This window comes from Periplaneta americana, chromosome 5 (assembly GCF_040183065.1).
Source record: "Periplaneta americana isolate PAMFEO1 chromosome 5, P.americana_PAMFEO1_priV1, whole genome shotgun sequence".
Taxonomy (NCBI): domain Eukaryota; kingdom Metazoa; phylum Arthropoda; class Insecta; order Blattodea; family Blattidae; genus Periplaneta; species Periplaneta americana.
Genome location: NC_091121.1, coordinates 73,688,290 through 73,711,258, shown reverse-complemented (window position 1 = coordinate 73,711,258; position 22,969 = coordinate 73,688,290). Strand labels below are relative to the sequence as shown.

At 35.6% G+C, this 22,969-nt stretch overlaps 1 protein-coding gene across 1 annotated transcript in view; it reads left to right on the top strand.

Annotated features, from left to right (window-relative positions):
• Positions 1-4,296, top strand: part of Tmhs (Tetraspan membrane protein in hair cell stereocilia) — a 112,908-nt gene extending 108,612 nt beyond the window's left edge. The window contains exons 2-3 of the mRNA XM_069826013.1: positions 540-788; positions 3,942-4,296. Coding sequence (XP_069682114.1) covers positions 540-788; positions 3,942-4,153 — 461 coding nt within the window. The 3' untranslated portion in view covers positions 4,154-4,296. The remainder of the gene's footprint in view (positions 1-539; positions 789-3,941) is intronic.
• The last annotated feature ends 18,673 nt before the right edge of the window (positions 4,297-22,969 follow it).

The following is a 22,969-nucleotide window of genomic DNA, read 5'->3' as shown; positions in this document are numbered from 1 at the left end:
CCATAATTCAACATTAATTTTAGAATTTCGTTGTTATTCATTCTTGAAATAATTATGTTGTAGCCAATTGTTTTATATGTTTGTATTCGTTTGTGCTTATTCAACTCCTAATTCTTCTAGTAGGTTATTTCACCATTCCTCCTATGATCAAAAAGCGTACCTACATCCTGTTGTTTTTTTAAGTAATTTCTATTGATTGTATTGATGTTAATTTTAATACATCATGAGTAATGGTTAATTTAATCACATATTGTACTTTAGGTATGTAGATGAAAGTGAATTTAATACTGTATGTGCAGTAGATTTATTGTATCCGGGTAATAATCTGCATCCAATGATTATTGAAATATTTCAGAACTCCTCTATAATTCTGTGGTTGTGGTCACTTGAAAGTTACTTCGTAAAGAAACATTACAAGCAGCATACAAAAGGCAATGCTGCAAGGTTCTTCCTGTGTACGTGAGTCTCTTAGCAACGGGATCGCTGCCGTTGACTCGTGACAAATGCATATCAATGACCGATGTGCTCTTCTGTTGCAGCGGTGTGTCTGGTTGTCGGCGTGGTGACCTACCCTGCCGGTTGGGACGCCAGTGAGGTAAAGCGGACCTGTGGTACGTCTGCGGGCCGCTACGAGCTCGGGGAATGTGGTCTGCGATGGGCGTACCTGCTGGCCGTCATCGGCTGCCTCGACGCCATCATCTTGGCAGCTCTTGCCTTCATCCTAGCCACCAGGCACGTCAGGCTGCAAGCCGAACCAGGCTATGCTGCAAACGGATCTCTCTACAAAGGTGAGCTGCAGAAAAATTCGGTTCGCAATTTCGAGAGATTTTCTTTTCTATTGATTTCGTGGACATTGATTTTCGATTTAGTTATCACTGTACAGTAATTTATACAGTAAAGATGTTATATTGAGATTGTTATAGACATGTTTTCAATGTGTATTCAAATGTAACGAGTGTCCTCCAGTCAGGTTGATTCCGCAGTGTTTCAAAGGATACCCTGAATTCGTGCAGCATCAGTATTTTTCCCCATGACGAAGTGAATAAGGAGATAGAAATGTTGAAGGAGATTAACATACATACAGACGTGGACTAATTATTTATTAGACTAAAACGTTTTCTTGAAATATAATATAATTCGTCATATCAACTATCAGTATAATTCACAGAGTCTCTATTGTTGTAAATATGATTGTTTACATTTTCTGGTATATTTTTACTGGCTATGTTGGTACTACTGGTGTTTTAATTGTATACTGCAGTAGATATTCTCCCATGACCTGCAAGAAGACCGGACATGAACGAAATTGAAAATCTGTGATCTATAGGCCTACTGAAGAAGAAAGTGAAAAAAAGAGGCTTAGAACAAAACATGGACTCATTTAAACACTATATGATATCTGACTAAAAGATGTTGATATTCAAAGAAAGTGTCAAACTTTGGTTTCCAGCTTCCCTGACAAAATCAAGGTGTTAATAAAGAATAAAGGAATGTTCACAAAATATTAGTAACCTCAAGACTCAGTTTTCTGTTCATTATATCTGAGTAAAAAGCATTTTTGTTCGTTATTTCTACCGATAAATACAGGTTCGTTGCACATATATTTAATTTAGTCGAATAATCTGTCCACGTCTGTACTTGTCACAATGTCGCCCCAGTGGTCTAAAGATAAAGCGCTCTTCTCTAGACCCAAGGGTTGCAGGTTGATGGATTTTTCAGGACCAGAAATCTGGAGCGAAAGTTCTCCGGGAGTGACTTTAAGCCATGTGTCACGTGTCGGTGTTTTCCGCCGCATTAAAGACCTCCAAACCTAAATTAGAGTCTCTGGACCAAAGTTGTCCTCTCTCGCGTCCTAGTAATATGTTGCATACTAGGTGGCGTTTGAGGCGATGAGCGTACTAATTGTCCCTCTGCTCCTTCCGGCAAATAAGTGTAGGCTCTAACTATAGTCGCGTCGCTGATATTTTCGGCGTGACTTCTTCTCTTTGCTTACGTCCTAGGAAGTGAAGGCTCTATAAAGTCTAGGTAAGTAGTATCGTTCGCCATTTTTGTTCTTTCGTTGCCGAGCTACCAGACGAGGAATCTATTTGCCGCACCGTTAAACATTATCATGTTGTAGCTCCTACAGTATGATAATAAATCAAACGCACTGTAATTATTGATATTATTTATTAATAGTTCAAAAGTACATAAACTTAATCTTAAAACTGATACATTCACAAACAATGATAATACACAATATTTACACAATTTAATAACAAATTTTCTATCATATAATTATTCAACTTATGTGGTTTAACTTACACTTACTTCCAAACGCACTGTAATTGAGCAAATAATTTAGCGGCAAATAACGTCCTCTTGTGCTTTCTGCGAATGCCAACGAAAGAGACAAAATGGCGGGCGATTATATTAATTATTTATCGAGCCTTAGAAAGTGCATAACGTCATCAGCAGCGAATGACAAGATACTCATTTAAATGTAGCCGACCTACAACGTGTATGGCTGCCGGAAATAAGAGCGACGGGACTATAAATTCCTTGTAGGTACAGAAATCTCGTCAGGGGGTTCATATGTTCTGGCTTTGGAACGATAACTTGAAATAAAATATAGGCCTACAGGGTACAAACATACTTGGCAAAATGAATGTATTAACAGTTTAATTTTTTCTTATAGTTACGTATCTTCTTAGGACAATAATTTATTGGTTGAGAGTTCCTACTGGATACAGTGTTGTCTGTTAAGCACAAAAACATTAAATCGGTGATAAGTATTAAAAACATTAATGAAGAATTGAAGTGCCATTTTCAAACTTTCGAGGAAATTGAGTTATAATCAACTTATTATGTTGAAGATATTGGCACATCTACAGTATGAATGCCTAGTAAAACGAAAAAGGAACGAGTCTGGGCTTTGAATCTCACTTATGTTATACATAAATTATTCCAGAAAACACACAATTTTCACGAAAATGGCACTTACACCCTTATTTACTTCAAGCCTTCATTTGTTACAAAACTATCACAGAAATAAAACAGTTACAGGTAGTGCAGGATGACCATAAAGTTCCATTCCATAAAATTAAACTATTGTTAGTGTTCTATGTGCTGTTAGAATCCAAGCATTTTTGGAACCTCATGTGGAAGTTCTGGCGAATCCTGGCAAGCAGGGCAGCATCAACATCGATACTGGCGCAGCCTTCATGAATGCATTCAAGAAGATGGTCTTCGTCACTTATCTTCATCTCTAATTTAACTCCTCCGCATCCTTCCAAAATGATCACTATTCTTCGCACAGAAGAATCACTTCAGTTCCTTCCTCTGTCGTCAATATCTTGCACGTACAGCTTTTCTACATGGCGAGATCACCTGAAGTGACACAGCATCCTATGTAATGGAATTTTATGGTCACTCTGTATATACGGTAACATATACGATATATATGTAAGAGTTTCACGTGTTGATCTACTTGTAGACAAGTGCAGCATTCTTCAGTAAGAAAATTTAATGTTTTCTTTCTCTAAACATACTTTGAAACTCTTGCATATTTAATATTACTGTACAACCCAAAATACACAAAATTGTCTAATAAGAGCTTTGTCATTCTATAAGTATTGAAATCTCGATGTTAGTCCAATACTACTGCCATGTTCATCATTTATAATATGTATTTCTAATTATCTTAATTAGTGAATAACAATGATCATGCCCTTTGATGCATTCTATATTTTGTACAGTTCTAACACAATTTAGTTTTGTAAGTTGTGTAATATATGTCCTAATAAATCTAATTAATAAACACCATTCCGTTAAGTAGTGTTGCATACTTTGCATACGTGTCGATAGGGAGGCCCAGTTGTGGATATGATTTGTCCACAGTGTCGCAACGTTGCGATGTTATTCATCCTTTCACTGCTGACCTCTAGTGGGTGTGGTTGCAGGTGAAGTGAACGGTGGATTCGTGGGTGACGCGCAATCTGTAGCGGGTTCCAGGAAGTCGCTGAACCTGCACCCCGTGCTGCTGATGCCTCAACCGCACCACCCTGGCGGCGAGGCTGACCGCTTCTCAGAGTTCTCCAACCGGACCGGTCGCTCCAAGTCCTCGGCCTACAGAGCGGAGTATGCGTCCAGCATACAGAACTTCCAGCTCTGAACACAAATAATCTAGAGCGACGCAGCGTATGCTGTTTATATTTGTATGATAGTATGTAAACCGTATTTTCCTGTTTTGGGAGAGATATTTTACGGCATTTCAAAATGGACTACATTTAAAGTAGTAGGCCTATTATGAAAATGATAAAAACAATATAAGGACAAATTTTCTCCACTTTCAAGACAGATGAACGCAACATATAAAACCAATGCTTCGTCCTTAATACGTAATTTACATCATGCAACAGATGACTTTGTAAGTGTACTCAAGAAAATGGATTAGACTGGATTAACATTTTTACTAGAGATGAACAAAACTAACTGCCGCTCTCGCTCGCTGTGTTCGCTGCATTTGTCGTTCGAGTCTGGGCTCGTCATTCTCGCTGCGCTTCGAGTCTCGCTCGTCATTCTCGAAATAGCATTTGGTCGGCGTGGAAAGATTTCGTAACTTTGAATAATATACATCATTGAAATAAATAACATAAATGTTAAAATGAGACAAAAAGACAAAACAGAATAGTATCTTAGTTATCAAAATGTTCTGATTATATTATATGATATTACCTATGGTTATATAAATAAAGAAGAAAAACAATTCTCAGATTTGCATTTCTAAGAAACATAAAACATGACATGACATCTTTTACTTGAGATTGCACACTAGCTTAATATCAAAGACGGACATCTGTCATCTCCATAGTTTTGATCTAAGGGCAATTTTTTAAATCACAATGTTCTTTGTAATATTTAAAACAATTTATTTTATAAATGTAGTGTTAGAGTTTGCATATGGTTTCACTATAACTGGAAAGAGCATGAAAAATTGTATAAAAAACCACAGCTATCTAAATTTCTATTGAGGTCAGATGTCCGTCTTTGATATTAAGCTACTTACTTGATCTGAAACATATGAAAAGAAAAAGTTCTTGCCTTTTAATAAGAACCTAGTAATTAAATAAAGACTGGCGAACGGATTATTATACACTAGAGTTGTTTCAAATAGGCTACTTGATTGTTTATACATATATAATAGTTACCAAAGTAGATAAAAGTTCAGTCAGGTATAAACAAATGTTAACTTCGGGATTTCGGGAGATGATCAATATCGAGTCTCGAAACATTCACAACCAGTCTTTACGTCAAGGACGCGACGTAATATTGTCGTGCGGGCTTTCGGCTTTGCGGGCGCTGTTAGTGTCGTTTTCTCGATCTGTATGTTTTAAAGATGTTGTACAGTCTAGTCTATTAATGGCGTCATGTTTCGAAGTTGTGTTTACAGTCAGTAGGCTATTTCATCCCCCTCCCACCGCTATGCTTGTAAGCATGTATACAACAGACACAAAGATAGCCATTCCTAAGTGCAGTGGCGTACCGCTGGTATCTCTGAAATGTTCGCATACATCGAAAAATAATTCTACTATTCTATCATGAACAACACTAAAAAAACAGGATACACAATACAGGCGAGTCAAGTCGTACGTGCACGGTAGGAGTTAATGTCCTGCAATGTTCCAACATGAGAAAGACAACCAAGACATTAAAAACTTCGTCTTATTTCATATGAAAAACTAATCCCAAGATATGTGCTAAAATTCTTAAGCGATTAAAACATGAGTGAAGGAGAGAGACTATGTTCATAACAAGTTGAAACAAACACGACAGGTCTCCTTCTGTAGAGCGAACATCGGCGAATAGCGAACTTCGGCGTACTCGACGAACTTGAACTGAACATAGCGCCTGTAATGCACGACGCTAGTTGGAGTGGGAGTAGAAGACTGAATTTCCATTATCATTACGACTAAGGAACAAGACGGCATTAATGGAATCCAGTGTACTCATAAAAGTCTTCAGAATACTTTCAATAAAGCTACGTTTTTTTTTATTCTATTTATCTGGGTGGCAGTTTCCACCGTAGTCTCACAGGCTAGCATACAGCAGAAAACTGGGATGAAAATGGTTAATTTTTTTCGAGCCTTTCTTTCCGGGACAAGATTCCTTCATCTGTACAGACTGATTATTTAGTCCTGACAGCTCAGCGACGCGAAAGAGGGGAAGTAATACGAGTAGTGGGGAGAATTCCGGAGTAGAGATAGGGACGAACGGTCGGTGAAGGAATGCAGTACAGCTTAATTGTACTAGAAACATACCGCTCTACCGCACGCATGACATCCGATCTCTCCGAAGGCAAGCGAGTGACTAACCCAAACACCCCTTGGCGTAACTAAATGGATTCGCACATTCCCGGCGACTGTCAGGACTAAATAATCGTACTGTAAATCTGCTACAGATGTATAATATGGAAAATCTGACTTTACGCTTCTCTCCTTTATCGCCCTTCTGTTTGTGAAATAATATTGGATATTACTCCACTGAGGAATAATGTGCTGTTGTCAAATAAAGTAAAACCGATAGAAATTCGCAGAGAAATAATTTAGTATTGTGGTGATAACTGTGTGACCCAAAAAATAGTGTTCCAGCGCTTATAAATATTTAGAAGCTGAGCATTAAGAAATGATGACAAAGCACAACTGTAAGGGGAAATCACTTATGAAGAACGGCCATGATGCTTACACAGTTTTTCTGAGCATGCTTGTTCTGCTGTTGCATGATGTGAGTAACTTCCTTTGTTTTTCATGCATCGTTTATTCATCTCGAATATAGAGAGAGAAAAAAAATTAGTCCCATTTTAACAACTCTCGTATTTTATAGCGAGATTATGCAACGTGTTTCTTGCAACTGAATCAGATTTAACTTACCAGATTGAGCAGAAATGATGCGCTATTCTGTTTTGCAATAAGAGGAAATACGTTTGTAAGTGGTTGTTTATTATAAGTACTTCTGAAAATGGATGATATTTTAAAGGTGATTACTTAAAAAAAATTGTACAATCTGTTTAGAATGAAAGTTATTTGAACTGCGTTCGTTTTTTTGTTGAAATTACCAATAATGTTTTAAAATGAAGTAGATTTTAGCATGACTATTTCAGAAGGAAATCACACGCCTTGTGTTGTTTAAAGCGAAAGAGCTTTGAAATTTGTTTGTTTCTATGGAAGTTATATGATATACATTAAATATTTAAGTATTACTACTTACAAGGAAATTATAACAGCATGTACTGTTTGAAGTGAAAGAAATGTGATTTTTGTTTCTTTGGAAATGATCTGTAATGTTTTTTAAATAACAGATGCTTGTAAATATCTACTAATTGAAATCAATATTTTTGACCCGGAATTTGACATTGCCCTGTATCACCTTCGTCTAATGATGACTTGTATTTTATGGAGAAAGATAACTTTCGTAATATATTACCAATTATGACAACTATGTCTTCAGAAAGTGTCTCTGAAGCGAGAAGCATTGAATTGAAAGTGGTTAAGATCCTGAAGATGGATGAAGTTGCCATCGTGCCAAATGTGGATTCATAAATGAAAATAACTGTGCCTTTGATAAATTTCGTGAAATTTTTGGAAGGATCCAACATTCAGTGGGTGAAGACGTCTAGTGCATTTATAAACTATCAATTTCTTGTGAAAGTGAATACATCGCAGAATGTTAGAATTATTTTATTGGTCATCTTTGTTAGACGACCAAGAATTAATTACAATAAGAAGATAGCACTCGTGCAAATTTGGTAAACATATTTTCTTGAAAGGACATATTTAACTCATCTTTGTACATATTAACTGTCTTTCTGTTTAATGATTTGACTTTAGACAGATTATCAGATGTTAGTCACAATCAGCCTTATTCAGATTTTCCCTTTACAGACAGTATGATTGATACACAACATGTATTACTGTACAAACTCCTGACACTTTACTCTCTCACACCTCCCCTGTTAACCCACCATACTTAAAACGATACACACCAAACCAGCGCTTTTAGCCTTGCAACTTGATTCCGACGTTGAAGAGTATTTTTAGTTCTGTAACTTTTATACACAAGACAGGACTAGTACAGGAAGTCTATTTAAATATGTAGTTAAAATGGCATAACTGTGAAATTGATACACTCTTTCAAGGTCTTAATCGGTTGCAATTAGTCCGAATTACTGTGAAAGTAGAGTATCGTGCTGGTATTACTTTGCGCAATAAATTCCTGCCCGATTTATGCCATCTAGTAAATATCCATGTGTCATCATATCGGTTGTGACGTCACAATAAACAAGTTGAAAGTTGTTCATGTGCAAGGCAGTGTCCGCCTACAGAGCGGTAACTTCGAGATAGTGAAACTAGAAGGCTTACAATCCGTCAATGCATTCACCGGTCATTCAGACTATCTTTCCATCATACAAACAGCTATCTGCTTTAGAGTTTAGACAGAAAACCCGTACTAATTCCGCCACCATTTTCTTAGACCCAAAATTTTTAGCTAAAAATCTCTAGGTATAGTTTATTGTTACTTGTCACTGTATTGAATAAAGTGGATTGCCTATTAAAACATCGTTTTATTCGTTAAAATTAGAAGATAAACTTCAAGTTAAACAACTAGGTACACATCAACCTAATGACTTCAGTTTTACACAGGCGGATAGAATGAAATGGATAACTTTCTGCAACTTGTGGTTTACAATCAAGTCCTGGCTAACTGTAAGTGACGAAAAACAACGTTTATTTTGTTTCTTTTGTCTATTGTTTGGTGGCGAGGGACTGTGGCAGAGCCTTCTGCAGTTACAAGCCGGAGCATGGATAGATATGGCAACACTGATTGGAGGCGGGAGATTGTACAAGTGATATTGATGTAATTGTGCTTGCTTATTGCATTCGATGTACGTAACGCGTATTTTTCCAATATCACTTTATGCACAAAGATAAGATCAAGATTCAGAGTAGTGATGTAAATTATTACAGATTCGAAAATAGTGTTTTATTGCAATCAATTAGCTATACTTCAGAATACGGCTTAAGTGTGCTACTTACATACAAAGACTGCCACTTAAAATAATTACAAAAAAAAAAACATTTTTTTATTGATAGTACAAAGGTAAATAAATAAATAAAATATTCCTTGCACCGAAAATAATAAAATCAACAATGTAATGAAGACGTAAGTTCCTACTCAGTATTCATAAGTTCCATTCAATTAAATTTGTGGCTAGCAAATTGACAATGTTTTGCGATTTTATGGTGTTTCACCTGTAACATGAAAGGTCTAGGATACATTTTAATCTTATCTTATGCGATTATCTATCTTGCTTTTCTATAAATATTTCAGATGCCCAGGAAGCCAGTTTTAGTTTGAACCTCGCCAGTCACCATAACAATACTGTTATCCTAAATTATTTGTATATGTTAACACCAATTATTTTTGGAAAAGCAAAAGTGGTCAGAAAATTTTCGGTTACAGATTTATTATTGTATAGATGATAGATTATTATTAAACGAATGGATAAACAAAGAAAGACTAGTGAAGCAATTTTGCTCGTCAAATAAGCTTCTATCGCGTATCTTCATATGACAGAACTCAGATTTTGAGGTGAAAACAGGTATGAATTTTAAGATAGTAGTGAGACTTTTTCACAGGCAAATTAGAAATGTGTAAAAGAAAAAAAAATATTGTTGAGAAGCGGCTTGAATCAAGTAGGGCCTGTTTCAACTTCATCGATCCATTTTGTCTACTTATTTAATACCACAAGGGAGAATTAATTTACCAGATCGGAAAATAATGTTTCAAATATTTTTAATATACTTTTTGATCTTCTTTTAGCCTTCAAAGTAGTTTTTATCACAAGGTTCCATTTTGTGCGGATATTTTCAGAATGAGCATGCCCCATCACTAACTCGATCACATTCCATAATTCAGTGATTCAGAGTTTTTTTTTTCACATCTTTTCAGTTACCTCCTTTTATGCAACAGACATATACACAAATTTTCCAAGCGAGAACATGTCACATCTTCACTCACTTCTGTACTGGAAGCGACCAGACTGTCGGAAATGCCACAAAACTATTCTGTACCACAGACATTTTTCTAGCCATGTCCTTTACCAGGCAGTTCGACTTTGTCACTGACAATTGAAGGGTTCAGAGTCATAGTGGGCCAAGCGCCATTTATTAAAAACGGAGAAAGCAAGGGTTAAAGTTAAGTGAATACTATAGTTTAATGAAGATTGACATATTATTTAGCTTGAATGTTTAGCCTATACTTTATATTACTTGCTATATGTTTCCATTGAATTACGGTAATAACTTCATTTTAACCCTTGTTTTCTACGGTTTTAGTAAGTGGCGCTTGGCCCACTATGGTTCTGAACCCTTCAATTATGTACCTGCTAGTAATGAGACACTCAGAATTTGAGTGTAAGCCTACCTAATTCCTTTTAATCAGTTCAGCAAGATCTTGAGTCAATTTCTAACTAAGAAAATAACTGAAGTGGCTGTCCATATTAAAAATAAAGTAAATGACTTTACTGACTCCATAAAAACGTATATTTCTACGTAAGAATTCAATACCTTACATATACTTTAAATCTTGATTAATTGTAGTTTTGTAGTCCATTTCCATAATTTTGGATCAGCTATATTTACATGAGAACATGGAAAGATAATGAAACTACAACAATCTTCAATATTGGACATATTACTTGGGGGTAGTATGCAGCTGCATAAAATTTCTGCATAAATTTCGTTGTTTGTACTACTACTACATGTTGTGAATATAATTCCTGAATATTCAAAACAAATTGGATTTTGTTCTGTATTCTTCAGTAAAGAAGATTGTCTAAATAGTGATATAAACTCCGAGGAAGTTATATAATATATAATTCTTTTATATAATCTACAGTGGAAAGTGAATAAAGTGAACGAATAATTGTGTTGTGTTTGTCTGCAAAATGTGTAAATTAGTTAATAATGTGGCAGTCATACACAAGACTGAAGTGTTGCCAATTGTAAGTGTAAGTACTATAGTTTGTCTGAAGTGATGGTATGTGTGGTATGGCTGTTGTGCCAATGATACGGTTTATACATTTTTTTTTATATCTGTATATATCAGCAATGTACGTAACTCAGTTTAATGCAATAAAGTTACTAACCATTTTATCTTAACTGAGTTCTCCACAGAAATGTTACCTACTTCCATTTAGAGTGAGGAAAAATAATTCAGTTTCAGGTCTACAAACCAAATTGATCACATTTGTACCAAAGATCCCTGTTTGATGTAAATCCAGCAGAGATAGAATTGTCATGCAAGAACCTTTATTCTTCATTTGTATGGGACTAAATCCAAAGCACAAAATATGAAGAAATTCTTTTATGTTTATTTCCCTGAACCAGAGGCGACACTTTAAGTTTTTGCTTGTGAAGGGGGAAAAATTCTTTAGGAAAAACCTGATAAGGTATATCGCGGGATGTATTTCCTCCCTATTTTTTCTGAAATGAACTACGGGTATTTTCCATACCATAAACTTGACGGTTGGGGTTAACTTGACAATAAGAAAAAAATTAAATCAAATGACATTGTTCCTTTGAGACATTATTTTTGTTGTTGTGATTGCCTATGCAGCCAAATTGTAAAAATTTGTCTATTTAAAATTTCCGATTTCATTTGCCGAAATTCAGTTGCAGGCTTAATCTAAATTATATTCTTTCCCACGGATGGCACCTTGTAGCAAAATTTTTAATTTAGAAATTAATGAAGAAACACTATCTATAAAGTCAACTCCTAAGTGTAATTCAACATCTTTATTGCACATGTGCATGTAGCTGAGACCATTCCAGTTATTTCGTCCACAGCACAATGTCCAATATACGTAAAGTCTACTACGAAATTGTTCACAACTGAAAGTTCAATAAAAATAAATATTAAGGCCACTAGTCAAAATTCCAGTATGCAGAAATGTCTACAAGTCAAAATGTTTAATTAATAGAAATGTGCTCAAATCAAAATGTCCATATAGAAATGTCAACAAATCAAAATGCCCAATACTGTATATTGTGTGTAGGCAATAGAGAAAATTATTCACGTTCTTTTCGGAGAACTACACCACCAAGACTCCTATCTCATAATGGAATTCTTATGAAATAAACTTGCAAGGTGGTCATAGAACCAGTAATGTAAGTCTAGTGGAAGGTTTCCACTCTAAATTTCAAAAAATTGTTTCTGGACATCATGTCAATATTTGAATGGTTTGTTTTCAAAACCTGCTGTTTCACTTTAGTTATTTTTACAGGAAGGAGAAAAGTTACTTGTCTTGAAATATTTGAACCAGTTTAAAAAAAAATGCGTGTTTATTCTTATCTTAGCGATATTTTGTACCATTCTACGTAGGCCTACTAAATGTATTGGAATATTTCATAGTTTACCAACAATTTTAAATTAAAATATAAGGTAATAGATAGATGTTCCCTGGAACAAATGTCCTATTTTAATTATGTAATTACTTTATATTTATTTCTAATAAGTGCAGTGAAGCGCACGGCTATGGCCAGTTATTAATACGTTAACTGGAAGCACCAAAATATATGGAAACCAAATATGGTGATTTTAAACGAGTCCCACAATTTAAATATCGCGGCGAAATGATAAGGAAAATGGAGTTGATACAAAAGCGAACGAAATTAGATGCCAAAAAAAATTGAGACAGCATTTTGGCTCACTGAAAGTATTTACAATAAAAAGTGCATATCCAAACATACAAAATTAAAACATTATAAACACGTCATTAAACCAGAATGTCTCTTGAATCGTTAATTTTGAATAGAAAAACAGATGTCGAAAAGATTGAGAAAGGAGAATGCAAAATCTTAAGGAAAATTTTAGGCCCAAAAGTCATAGGTGAACAATATAGACTGAAAAGTAAACAAGGAAAAGAAACACAGACATTCATAGTGACATTAGGAAAAAAAAGTTTAAAATTTTACGGACATATCAAAAGAATGAACCCCGACAGACTCGCAAAACAAATAATTGAATTTTATGTAAATAAAAGTAAAGCACAAACAGATACTATAAAATGGATTGCCGAAATAAGAAATGACTTAAAATGGCAGGAAACTCACAAGAATACATCTTGAACAGGGAAATTTTTGGAATAAAAGTTCATAAAATGGCAAGTTGACAAGAAAAACCGACGAAGAAGACTGGAACAACGTGGACTGAAGAGAGAAAAGAAGCCTACACTCAAAGAATGAGAGAACTATGGGCAAAGAAACGCCTCTATGTATTTTTCGTAGTAAATTTAAAAGCCATATTACATACTACTTTGCGTAGTGCTAAATGGCCTTATTCGTAACTAAAATAGTAATAATAATAATAATAGTAGTAGTAATAATAATAATAATAATAATGATAATAACAATAATAATACTAATAATAATAATAATAACAACAACACCTCATCTCACTACATCTCGCCAAAATATTGTAAGAAATTGCAGAAAATTGTAAAAATTGTAGAAAATTACTAAATTGTAAAACTGTAAAATTGTGAAATATTGTAAAAATTTGTAAAAATTGTAATTGTAATATTGTAAAATTTTGACTTGTTCCACATCTTAAAGCTTCATTGCTCATGTAAGATCTATGGAATATAATACATGAATAAATGAATGAATGAATAATACGACACGGGCCCATATAAGTTGGCGCCAGTGAACATGTTACTCATAGTAGGCCCTACACATAAAATTGTAAAAAGAATGACACATGATTGACGACACAGGCAGAGATAGTACAGTTTTCTAAATTGGTTTCATACAGGCACACTATGTGATTGAAACAACATGGGTAAAGATTTTATTATTGAGAAGTGAAGTCGGACAGTAATGAACACAGTACAGCAAAACTCTGCCTCGACTCAAACGAAAAAGATACCGTGAACAGATAGATAGTTATGAACGCAGTTTAAGAGCTCGAGAGGTAAACAAACTCTCAAACACTGGTATGCCTGTGTTTGCGAACACATTTCTACCAGAGTCAGTTGCATAGCGTGGGTACAAGCATGAGTTTGCTGTCTAGCTGGAGCGGAGAATCGAACACGCGACTCAGTCCTTTCTTTCAAGTTATTCCGTGAACAACAGCGAATCTGTGGAGAAAATAGACGAACATAGAAAGTGAGGGAAGGGCAGGATTTGCACATTCTAATGCTAGGTATCGGACTAGGCAAATATAGACTTAACTTCAATGCAGTGGGCAACGTGTTAAAGACTTTCAGTGCTTTATTAGAAACTTCTTCACTGTGATCGTGGATTTCTCTAATGTAAGTACTTACGCCAAATGAATTGTGTTTAATTTTTTTTGCATGTCTTCACTTATATCTCATATGAATTAGAAATTAAGATCTAAGTCTCTAAGATTATTAAACATATTAGGAATATGAATTGTGTTCTACGCTGTCTATTAGTGATGCAGAGTGATATTAATAATATTACAATATTATGGATTGCATTCAGGTGTGTAGTTGTACTAGGGCGTCGCCCCTGTGCTTTTTTCTGCTGCCTGGGAGTGCCCTGCTTCTTTTCTTTTTTACATTTTTAAAATAATAATTGTATTACTTGTTTCTTAACTTTATATTTATGAGTATGGATTAGTAGTAAATAGCAGTGGCACTACAACTGCAATACAATACAATATTTATCTCTGCACTTAAGCCTACATACAACACCCCACCCTCTTTTTCGACCCTTTATCTGCAACACCCTACTCCTTTCCTACATCCTCTTTCTCAAACAACTTTTCTCAATCGTTCGTAATTCTGGAAATTTTTGATTGTCAGTTTGTTTTGTTTGGTGTATTTAAGTCTCTGTGATTCTGATTACAATTAGTGTTAAACGGAAAGCTCTTGTCCTGACGATATGTAATTCAGTGTAAATTCATACTTAAATTGTCTTGAAAATGTAATTCTTCATTGTAAGGTTTCATATACCAGGAAAAAACTGTAAAATACTTTTTTTTTTCGAAAGAATTCAGTACAAACCGGTACTGTAAATGTCCTTAATGTATTACATAATGGGGCAAAACTCTACTACTGCATATGAATGATGTAATTCAATAAGAAAATAATAAATAGGTAGCTTAGTGTATGTAAGTCAAAATTAGAATACCCGCCTAATACGCAGTCGCTGTATATACGAGGTTCCTTGAATAGCATCTTGTCTAGGTTTATCTAATAATAATAATAATAATAATAATAATAATAATAATAATAATAATAATAATAATAATATATTAATAATAATATATTAATAACAACAACAACAAAAAACTTTTCGCAATGCGTCCTGATACTATTTTATTTGCGACTACATCCCTGATCGTATCTCTATTAAGAGTTTAATGGTCTATATTACAGGATATATGCTAGGCTTAAATAACAACCGGAAAATATATTTATTATAAAAGTAATGTTTAATTTTTTAACTAAGTTTAGTGTAAAAGGAAACAAACATCAATAATATTCTACATTGTGTAGCGATTGAACACGTATTGGTAAAAGTAAGAGATATACCTATGTACACTTAGAAATAATCTAAATACTATTTACAATATAAAATATAAATTCTTTATTTGTGGTGCAGGACACTTCGTAAACATTGTAAATGTTTTCCTAATTTTTATTAGCTACTAGAGTAGCATTGGGTCAAGAGATGACCTTTTTAGTTTAGAGTACCGTAATTCATTTGTATTTAATTATGCTATACATATTTTTCTGGTCATGTATCTATGCTTGGTACAAGTTACTATATTTTTTATAACGGAGCATAGATAGGCCTATATGGGGCGCTCAGAGCACAAAGGAATAAAAAAAAAACTTTTCAGAAAATTAGACTTAGTCTTTGTATAGTTAATAACCCGTTTTAAACATCTGCACCATTGCAAAGATTGTGAGGACATGATACATTTATGCTCTGAAAGTAGCCTCATCTAAGGTATGTAGACGAAATATCTCCCAATTGACCAAAAGTGGACTTGATTCCCTTGTGCTCTGAACGCCCCATTTAACTCACTTCTCAGAGTTACTAAAAAATGCAGTAATTTTGCACAGGAGTATTGCATCAGGAAGTTTAAGCAAATAGAGAAAAAATTTTATATTAATAGTTTCGTTTGAAAAACTGGTATCGTTAGTGTATACTGTAGATATACATTATTCCTGGTTTAATCATCTTACAAACAGTAATATTTGGATTTGATACGATCCACATTGCCAACATAAAACTTCGTTAATATTGAGATCACGGGCGCTGAGTTCTTTGAATTAATGGGGGTGGGGGCAGGACTCAGCACAAAAGTCCGAGAAAACTTTAATTGCTGTTTCTAAAATGTTCCCTGACGTATTTTACAGAAAACAACGTCGTCTGATTTTTCATATAATACTCCTGAAAATTGCTTAACCAAAGATAGTTGAAAACCATGACCCTCATACACTACTTTTCCCCTTTCACTGTTTTGTCAACCCTTCGTTGATCCTTGCAGCTATAATGAATATGAGCTAGGCTATTAGTTTCTTCCATAATTACAACCCATTTTTCACATTCTGTTCCCGTTCATGCAGTTTTATTTCGGACAGATTTCTTTATTAATAATTCATTCATTATCAATAGTCGTTTACCGTTGTGGAGTAACGGTTAGCATGTCTGTCCGTGAAATGAGCAGGCCCGGGTTCAAATCCTGGTTAGGTAACTTGACCTGGTTGAGGTTTTTTCCGGTATTTTCCCTCAACCTATTAAGAGCAAATACTGGGTAACTTTCGACGCTATACCCTAGACTCATTTCGTCGGCATTGCCACCTTCATTTCACTCAGACGCTAGATAATTACAGCAGTTGATAAAGCGTCGTAAAATAACCCACTAAAATTATTAATAGTTAGGCCTATGTATATCGCAATCACTAATCTGTTAACAAGCTGACGACAACCACAAGAAACGATCACTAAAGCTAAATGTTGATAATGGTTGCTTTTAAATTTCGTAACAAATTTAATTGTTCATGATAAATTGTTGAACATTAACAATACTGCAAACTGTTAACTGATATTAGACGAAAATACAGTCGAATACACAGTTAATTGAACTGCCAATTCCGTATTATTATTATTATTATTATTATTATTATTATTACTATTACTACTAGTACTATTAGTAGTAGTAGTACTACTACTACTACTACTACTACTACTACTACTACTATTAGTACTACTACTACTACTACTACTACTACTACTACTACTACTACTACTACTACTACTACTACTACTAAGTTTGTAATGTTGGGGACCGGTAGTGTGTGTTACAGTGGTTTCAAGTTTACTTCCGTTCACCAGTCGGTACTCTAGCATGCATAAATAATGTACCTGCTGAATACTCCGTTCGCCAGTCACTACCGTAGCATGCATAAACAATGTACCTGCTGAATACTACGTTCGCCAGTCACTACCGTAGCATGCGTAAACAATGTACCTGCTGAATACTCCGTTCGCCAGTCACTACCGTAGCATGCGTAAACAATGTACCTGCTGAATACTCCGTTCGCCAGTCACTACCGTAGCATGCATAAACAATGTACCTGCTGAATATTACGTTCGCCAGTCACTACCGTAGCATGCGTAAACAGTGTACCTGCTGAATACTCCGTTCGCCAGTCACTACCGTAACATGCGTAAACAATGTACCTGCTGAATACTCCGTTCGCCAGTCACTACCGTAGCATGCATAAACAATGTACCTGCTGAATACTACGTTCGCCAGTCACTACCGTAGCATGCATAAACAATGTACCTGCTGAATACTACGTTCGCCAGTCACTACCGTAGCATGCATAAACAATGTACCTGCTGAATACTACGTTCGCCAGTCACTACCGTAGCATGCGTAAACAGTGTACCTGCTGAATACTCCGTTCGCCAGTCACTACCGTAGCATGCATAAACAGTGTACCTGCTGAATACTCCGTTCGCCAGTCACTACCGTAGCATGCGTAAACAATGTACCTGCTGAATAATAATGCCGAAGGTTGAAGGTTCTCAGGCGCATATTTCTGCAGCGGAATTTGGTTTTGAAGTGAATGATGGGAACATTAGATGTAAATTATGTAATACAAACATACGAGGTGACAAGCGTTATTTAGGCTTTGAGACTTGGGATCTGATACAATAAGTTTACTGTGCATGTACTATAGGTTGTTGACTCGCTGCAGGTAGTGAAAGGTAGAGATATGTTGAGGTAACAACGTTGCTATTTAGAGTAGAGTACGGTAGTATGGGGAAACACACATATATACATTCTGAAAGTAAATATACATTATACAATGACAATGTCAAAAGAATGTGAAAAGCATTTATTTTCCTGTCATTTATAAGTATTTGTGTTTAATTATACACTGTGTTAATGGTGAAAATAAACATGTAGGAATTTTAATTTCTTCATTTATTCTATTTGTCGTCTTTAGGAAGTGCAGTTACAGTACCGAATTGCAGTGTACTACGAGATACATTCTCAGTGTCCCAATCGTAAATGTTTTTCGATTATCTGCCAAACAAAGTTTGTCTGTGAAAAGCTGCGCTCTACGTCGTATGACATGATAGGAGCAAAACGAAAAAACCTAACATCATTGCAGTCTCTAAGAGACAGTCCTTTATTCTCGGGTGATTCTGTGTCCACTAATTTGCTGTTTATGTTACACAATGTTCCATATCCGTTAGTTTTACATAAAATTGATATTCACTTCTGTTTTACATTTTCAGTAACCGGTGTACTTAGTGTCTCATTAATTCTCTGTGGCATTTCCTCAATTAATTTGAGGCCTTCCGACATCTCTTAAGACTGGTTCACAATAAACCGGGAAAGGAAACGACAACGAGAACGGAAATAATATTAAAATAAACGTACTTAAATGTGAGCATTCACAATACTTAATTGTGAATACTCACATTTAGATATATTTATTTTAACAATATTTCCGTTCTCGTTCTCGTTATCCTTTCCGCTCCCGGTTTATTGTGAACCAGTTGTTACTCTGACTTTTCTAACCGTGTAATAGTTTCAGACACAGTTTGAAAATAGGTTTGTATGAAAACCGAATTATTCGTCAGAACCTTCAAATCCAGAGCATTTTTCTTTGTGTATTTGTTGGCATTCATTCTACGATACCCCCACCCACTGTACGCTTTACCACTATACTCAGTACGCCGTTATGCGGATTTCCCACTGAACTGCTCTATTGGGTCCGAAGTCTCGAAGCCTAAGTCTTATTATATGCAGAGACATTGTAGCACAAGGAAAAAAAGAAGGAACCTCAAACCTCAAATACTTCTGCACATAACGAAAGGTATGTAAAAATATATCTTTGTGATGCTATGTAGCTTATATTTAGTTTTACAACTGTCCAGATTTGATCATGTAAACTTGTTTAATCGATCCCCAACATTACAAGCCTAACTATTACTTCCGCTTGGTTACTTATGATCGCTATTGTTTGATAGCAGTAGTTGATATATTTGAACTGAACTGAAAAAAAAAAATGTGGATCATAGACAAAGAAGTGAAATCACCGTCGCATAATATGCGGGAATTCACCCATCTCAAATGCAGGAGGAAAGAATGAGAAAGGTCATTGTGAGTTGCATCACTAACATGATTATTGTGACAGCTGACCCTCTTCATGAATTTGAAAGAATTATTTTCGACTTATGCCCTAGTTCATCTTTCAAACAAATTAAACCCTTTTTAACATAAGAATCTCTCTTCGAATTATTTGGAGAAGCGAGGTCCCTTTATCAATTTTATCGTGGGGGGGGGCAACACCCCTGGGTTTGTAAGTTGAAGAGGCATAAATCGCCTCGCCGAACCAAAATCGGCGCCTATGTTTAAGATGCTCATGTGATGGATGTATTGCTTTGTAGATAATTTGTCTTGGGCTCTTGATCGAAGGCAGAAGTTACAGGTTGTAGTTGCGGCAAGGAAAAGGGCATGTTGATTGTAGTTCCTGAAATATTCGATAGGTAGAAATGTAAGCTCTGTAAGATGCATATTATTCCTCACAGATGGCGAAAGTTGTGTTACCACTGCCACATGCACATAGTGCTCGAATCATTCGATAGATGGCGTGAGAAGTTTAACCAGTTTCAGAGTCCGTGGATATCCACTGACTCTGGCTAGATCCACACGGCTATGTAAAATTCATAACTGCTATACGACACGCTCCTCCCCATTAGTGTCCCCACACTATTCACGTATACGGTCTATTCGTTTCATTTTAACGTAGTACAAAGGTTTGCGCCCAGTGGTCTGGTGTGTTATGATAGCGCAAACAATTACAATAAAAATCACAGCAGATACAGTATGCAGTAAACACGGTCACTACAAATTTCATCGAGTAAATTGGATTCATAATTTCGCCCAGCGATGGACATCGATAATAGTGTATTCATTAAGTATTTCACGTTTGTCAAACGTTCCGCGCGAGTTTGAAAGAACTCAGACTTAAGCTCGGTTTCTGTTATGTCAGGTAACAGTGAATTACGTTAATTGCTCTTGTAAATTTAACTGCACTGATAGCTCTCAAGAGCTTCGGGAAAATTAAATGCAGGTTTATCAGCGTTTGCAACTAACAGTTCAGTTAGTTCTACCGCTGTGGATTAACTGCTAGCGTTGCTTGACCGTGAAACAAGCGGGTCCGGTCCAACCCTTGATTGAGACAAATTACCTGGTTGATTTTCCGAAGTTTTCCCTCAACCACTTGAAGCAGAATTGCTTTGTAACTTTCGATGTTGGACCTCGAACTTATTTTGGTGAATTCGAGGAATGATGTTGAATTCACACAAGTCTAAAAGATTCTTCACTTTGGCTTTCAGAACAGCTGGGGGACTGTTCAAATTTGGGAGTCCACGGTGATAATGTTTCCTTGTTTTTATCATTTTAAATAATTATTCTGCATATTCTGTCTTGTAGAAAACAATGAATGGTTCACTTTTTCGCACTTCAACTTAGGCTATCTTTATATCCTTCCATGCTGCCTTTTCACGTCCTTTATCCGCAGTGAAGTTAGTTCCGATTTTCGGACAGAGCTCTTTGAAATCATTGCTGCTGTGACAACAGTATGTACTCGTACATCATTACTTCCTGCTAAATCTAACCCTGTAACTGTTGCTGAACTTTATGTTGAGACTTTCGAGGTGATTTGCTGACAGGTCTAACTGGAGTAGTGTTCGTTTTCGGAACCATCAGACTTCGAAGGAATACAGACAGCATCAACATCGTAATCATCAACTGGCAAATTAATAGTCGTTATCAGTTGAGTTCTCCATCTCTTCATTTGTAACTGCCTTCAGTGTGGTGATGTTTTCTTCATTTCCTACATTCTGTGAATATAATTGGTCCTGAATTAGACAAAAAATAAAAATATAAAATCACAATTTTGTTACAATAAAATATTGTAAAATTGTTTCAATACCACTTATTTTATATTATTTGTAATAATAATAATAATAATAATAATAATAATAATAATAATAATAATCCCCTAATAATAATAATTTATTATTACTTCAGCGTCGCCAGTGTGCTGGAATTTTGTCCCGCAGGAGTTCTTTTACATGCTAGTAAATCTACTGACATGAGCCTGTTGCATTTAAATACACTCAAAATGCCGTCGACCTGCGCCAGGATCGAACCCGCAACCTCGAGCATAGAAGGCAGAATGTCGATTATATTTTATGTGAATTAATAAAACGGTTCAGGCAGAACGCTACTTCTTATTAAAGAGCAAGGTCTGTTTAAAATGTAGGCAAAACCCTTGTAATGCGGGGCTGGTGATGGTAGACCTATTAGCGCTAATTTTTATATTAAAAATTAAATTATGGTTTAACGACGCTCGCAACTGCAGAGGTTATATCAGCGTCGCCAGCGTGCCGAATTTGTCCCGCAGGAGTTTTTACATGACAGTAAGTCTACTGACATGAGCCTGTCGCATTTAAACCCACTTAAATGCCATCGACCTAGCCCGGAATCGAACCCGCAACCTCGAGCATAGGTGGTCAGCGCTATACCAACTACGCTACCGAGGCCGACAATTTGTCTATGTTTATCAGTTTTAACATAATTGATAATGCAGCACTTTGCTTGTTTCATTCATTCTCTGTGAAGTGAAACAACCCAGAACTCACCACGAGGAGGTGGCTGCATGTCGAGTTCCGCCCTGCCCATCCCAGCCTCCCTTCCATGTGGACAGTGCATTTCATTATTCTGTTTCTTTTAAGTATTATCATTTAACTTTCTTTTTTACTTTTTCATTCTTTTCTCCTCGATTTTTCCATTTTACATTCTCTTTACCTTTTATTTTCTTTCGTTATCTTCATTCTACTTCTTGTTTTTTTTTTGTTTTTTCTTTCTTTTATCTTATCCCTGTTTTCTTTTTTTCCTTTTCTTTATTTTAATAGGTTATTTTACGACGCTTTATCAATATCTTACGTTATTTAGCGTCTGAAAGAGATGGTGATAATGCCGGTGAAATGGGTCCGGGGTCCAACACCGAAAGTTACTCAGCATTTGCTCATATTGGGTTGAGGGAAAACCCCGGAAAACCCTCAACCAGGTAACTTGCCCCGACCGGGAATCGAACCCGGGCCACCTGGTTTCGCGGCTAGACGCGCTAACTGCTACTCCACAGGTATGGACACTTTTCCTTTTTCTTTTCTTATTCTCTTCCATACTTTTCTTTTTTCATTTTACCTTTTTCCTTTTCTTTTCTGTCGCTTTTCATTTTGACCCTTTCCTTCTCTTTTCTTTCTTCTTTTCCAATTTTTATTTTGTTTCCTTTTTTCTCCTTTCTTTTCTTTCTTTTTCTTTTATGCTTTACTTTTTCTTTCCATTTTTCTTTTCTTTT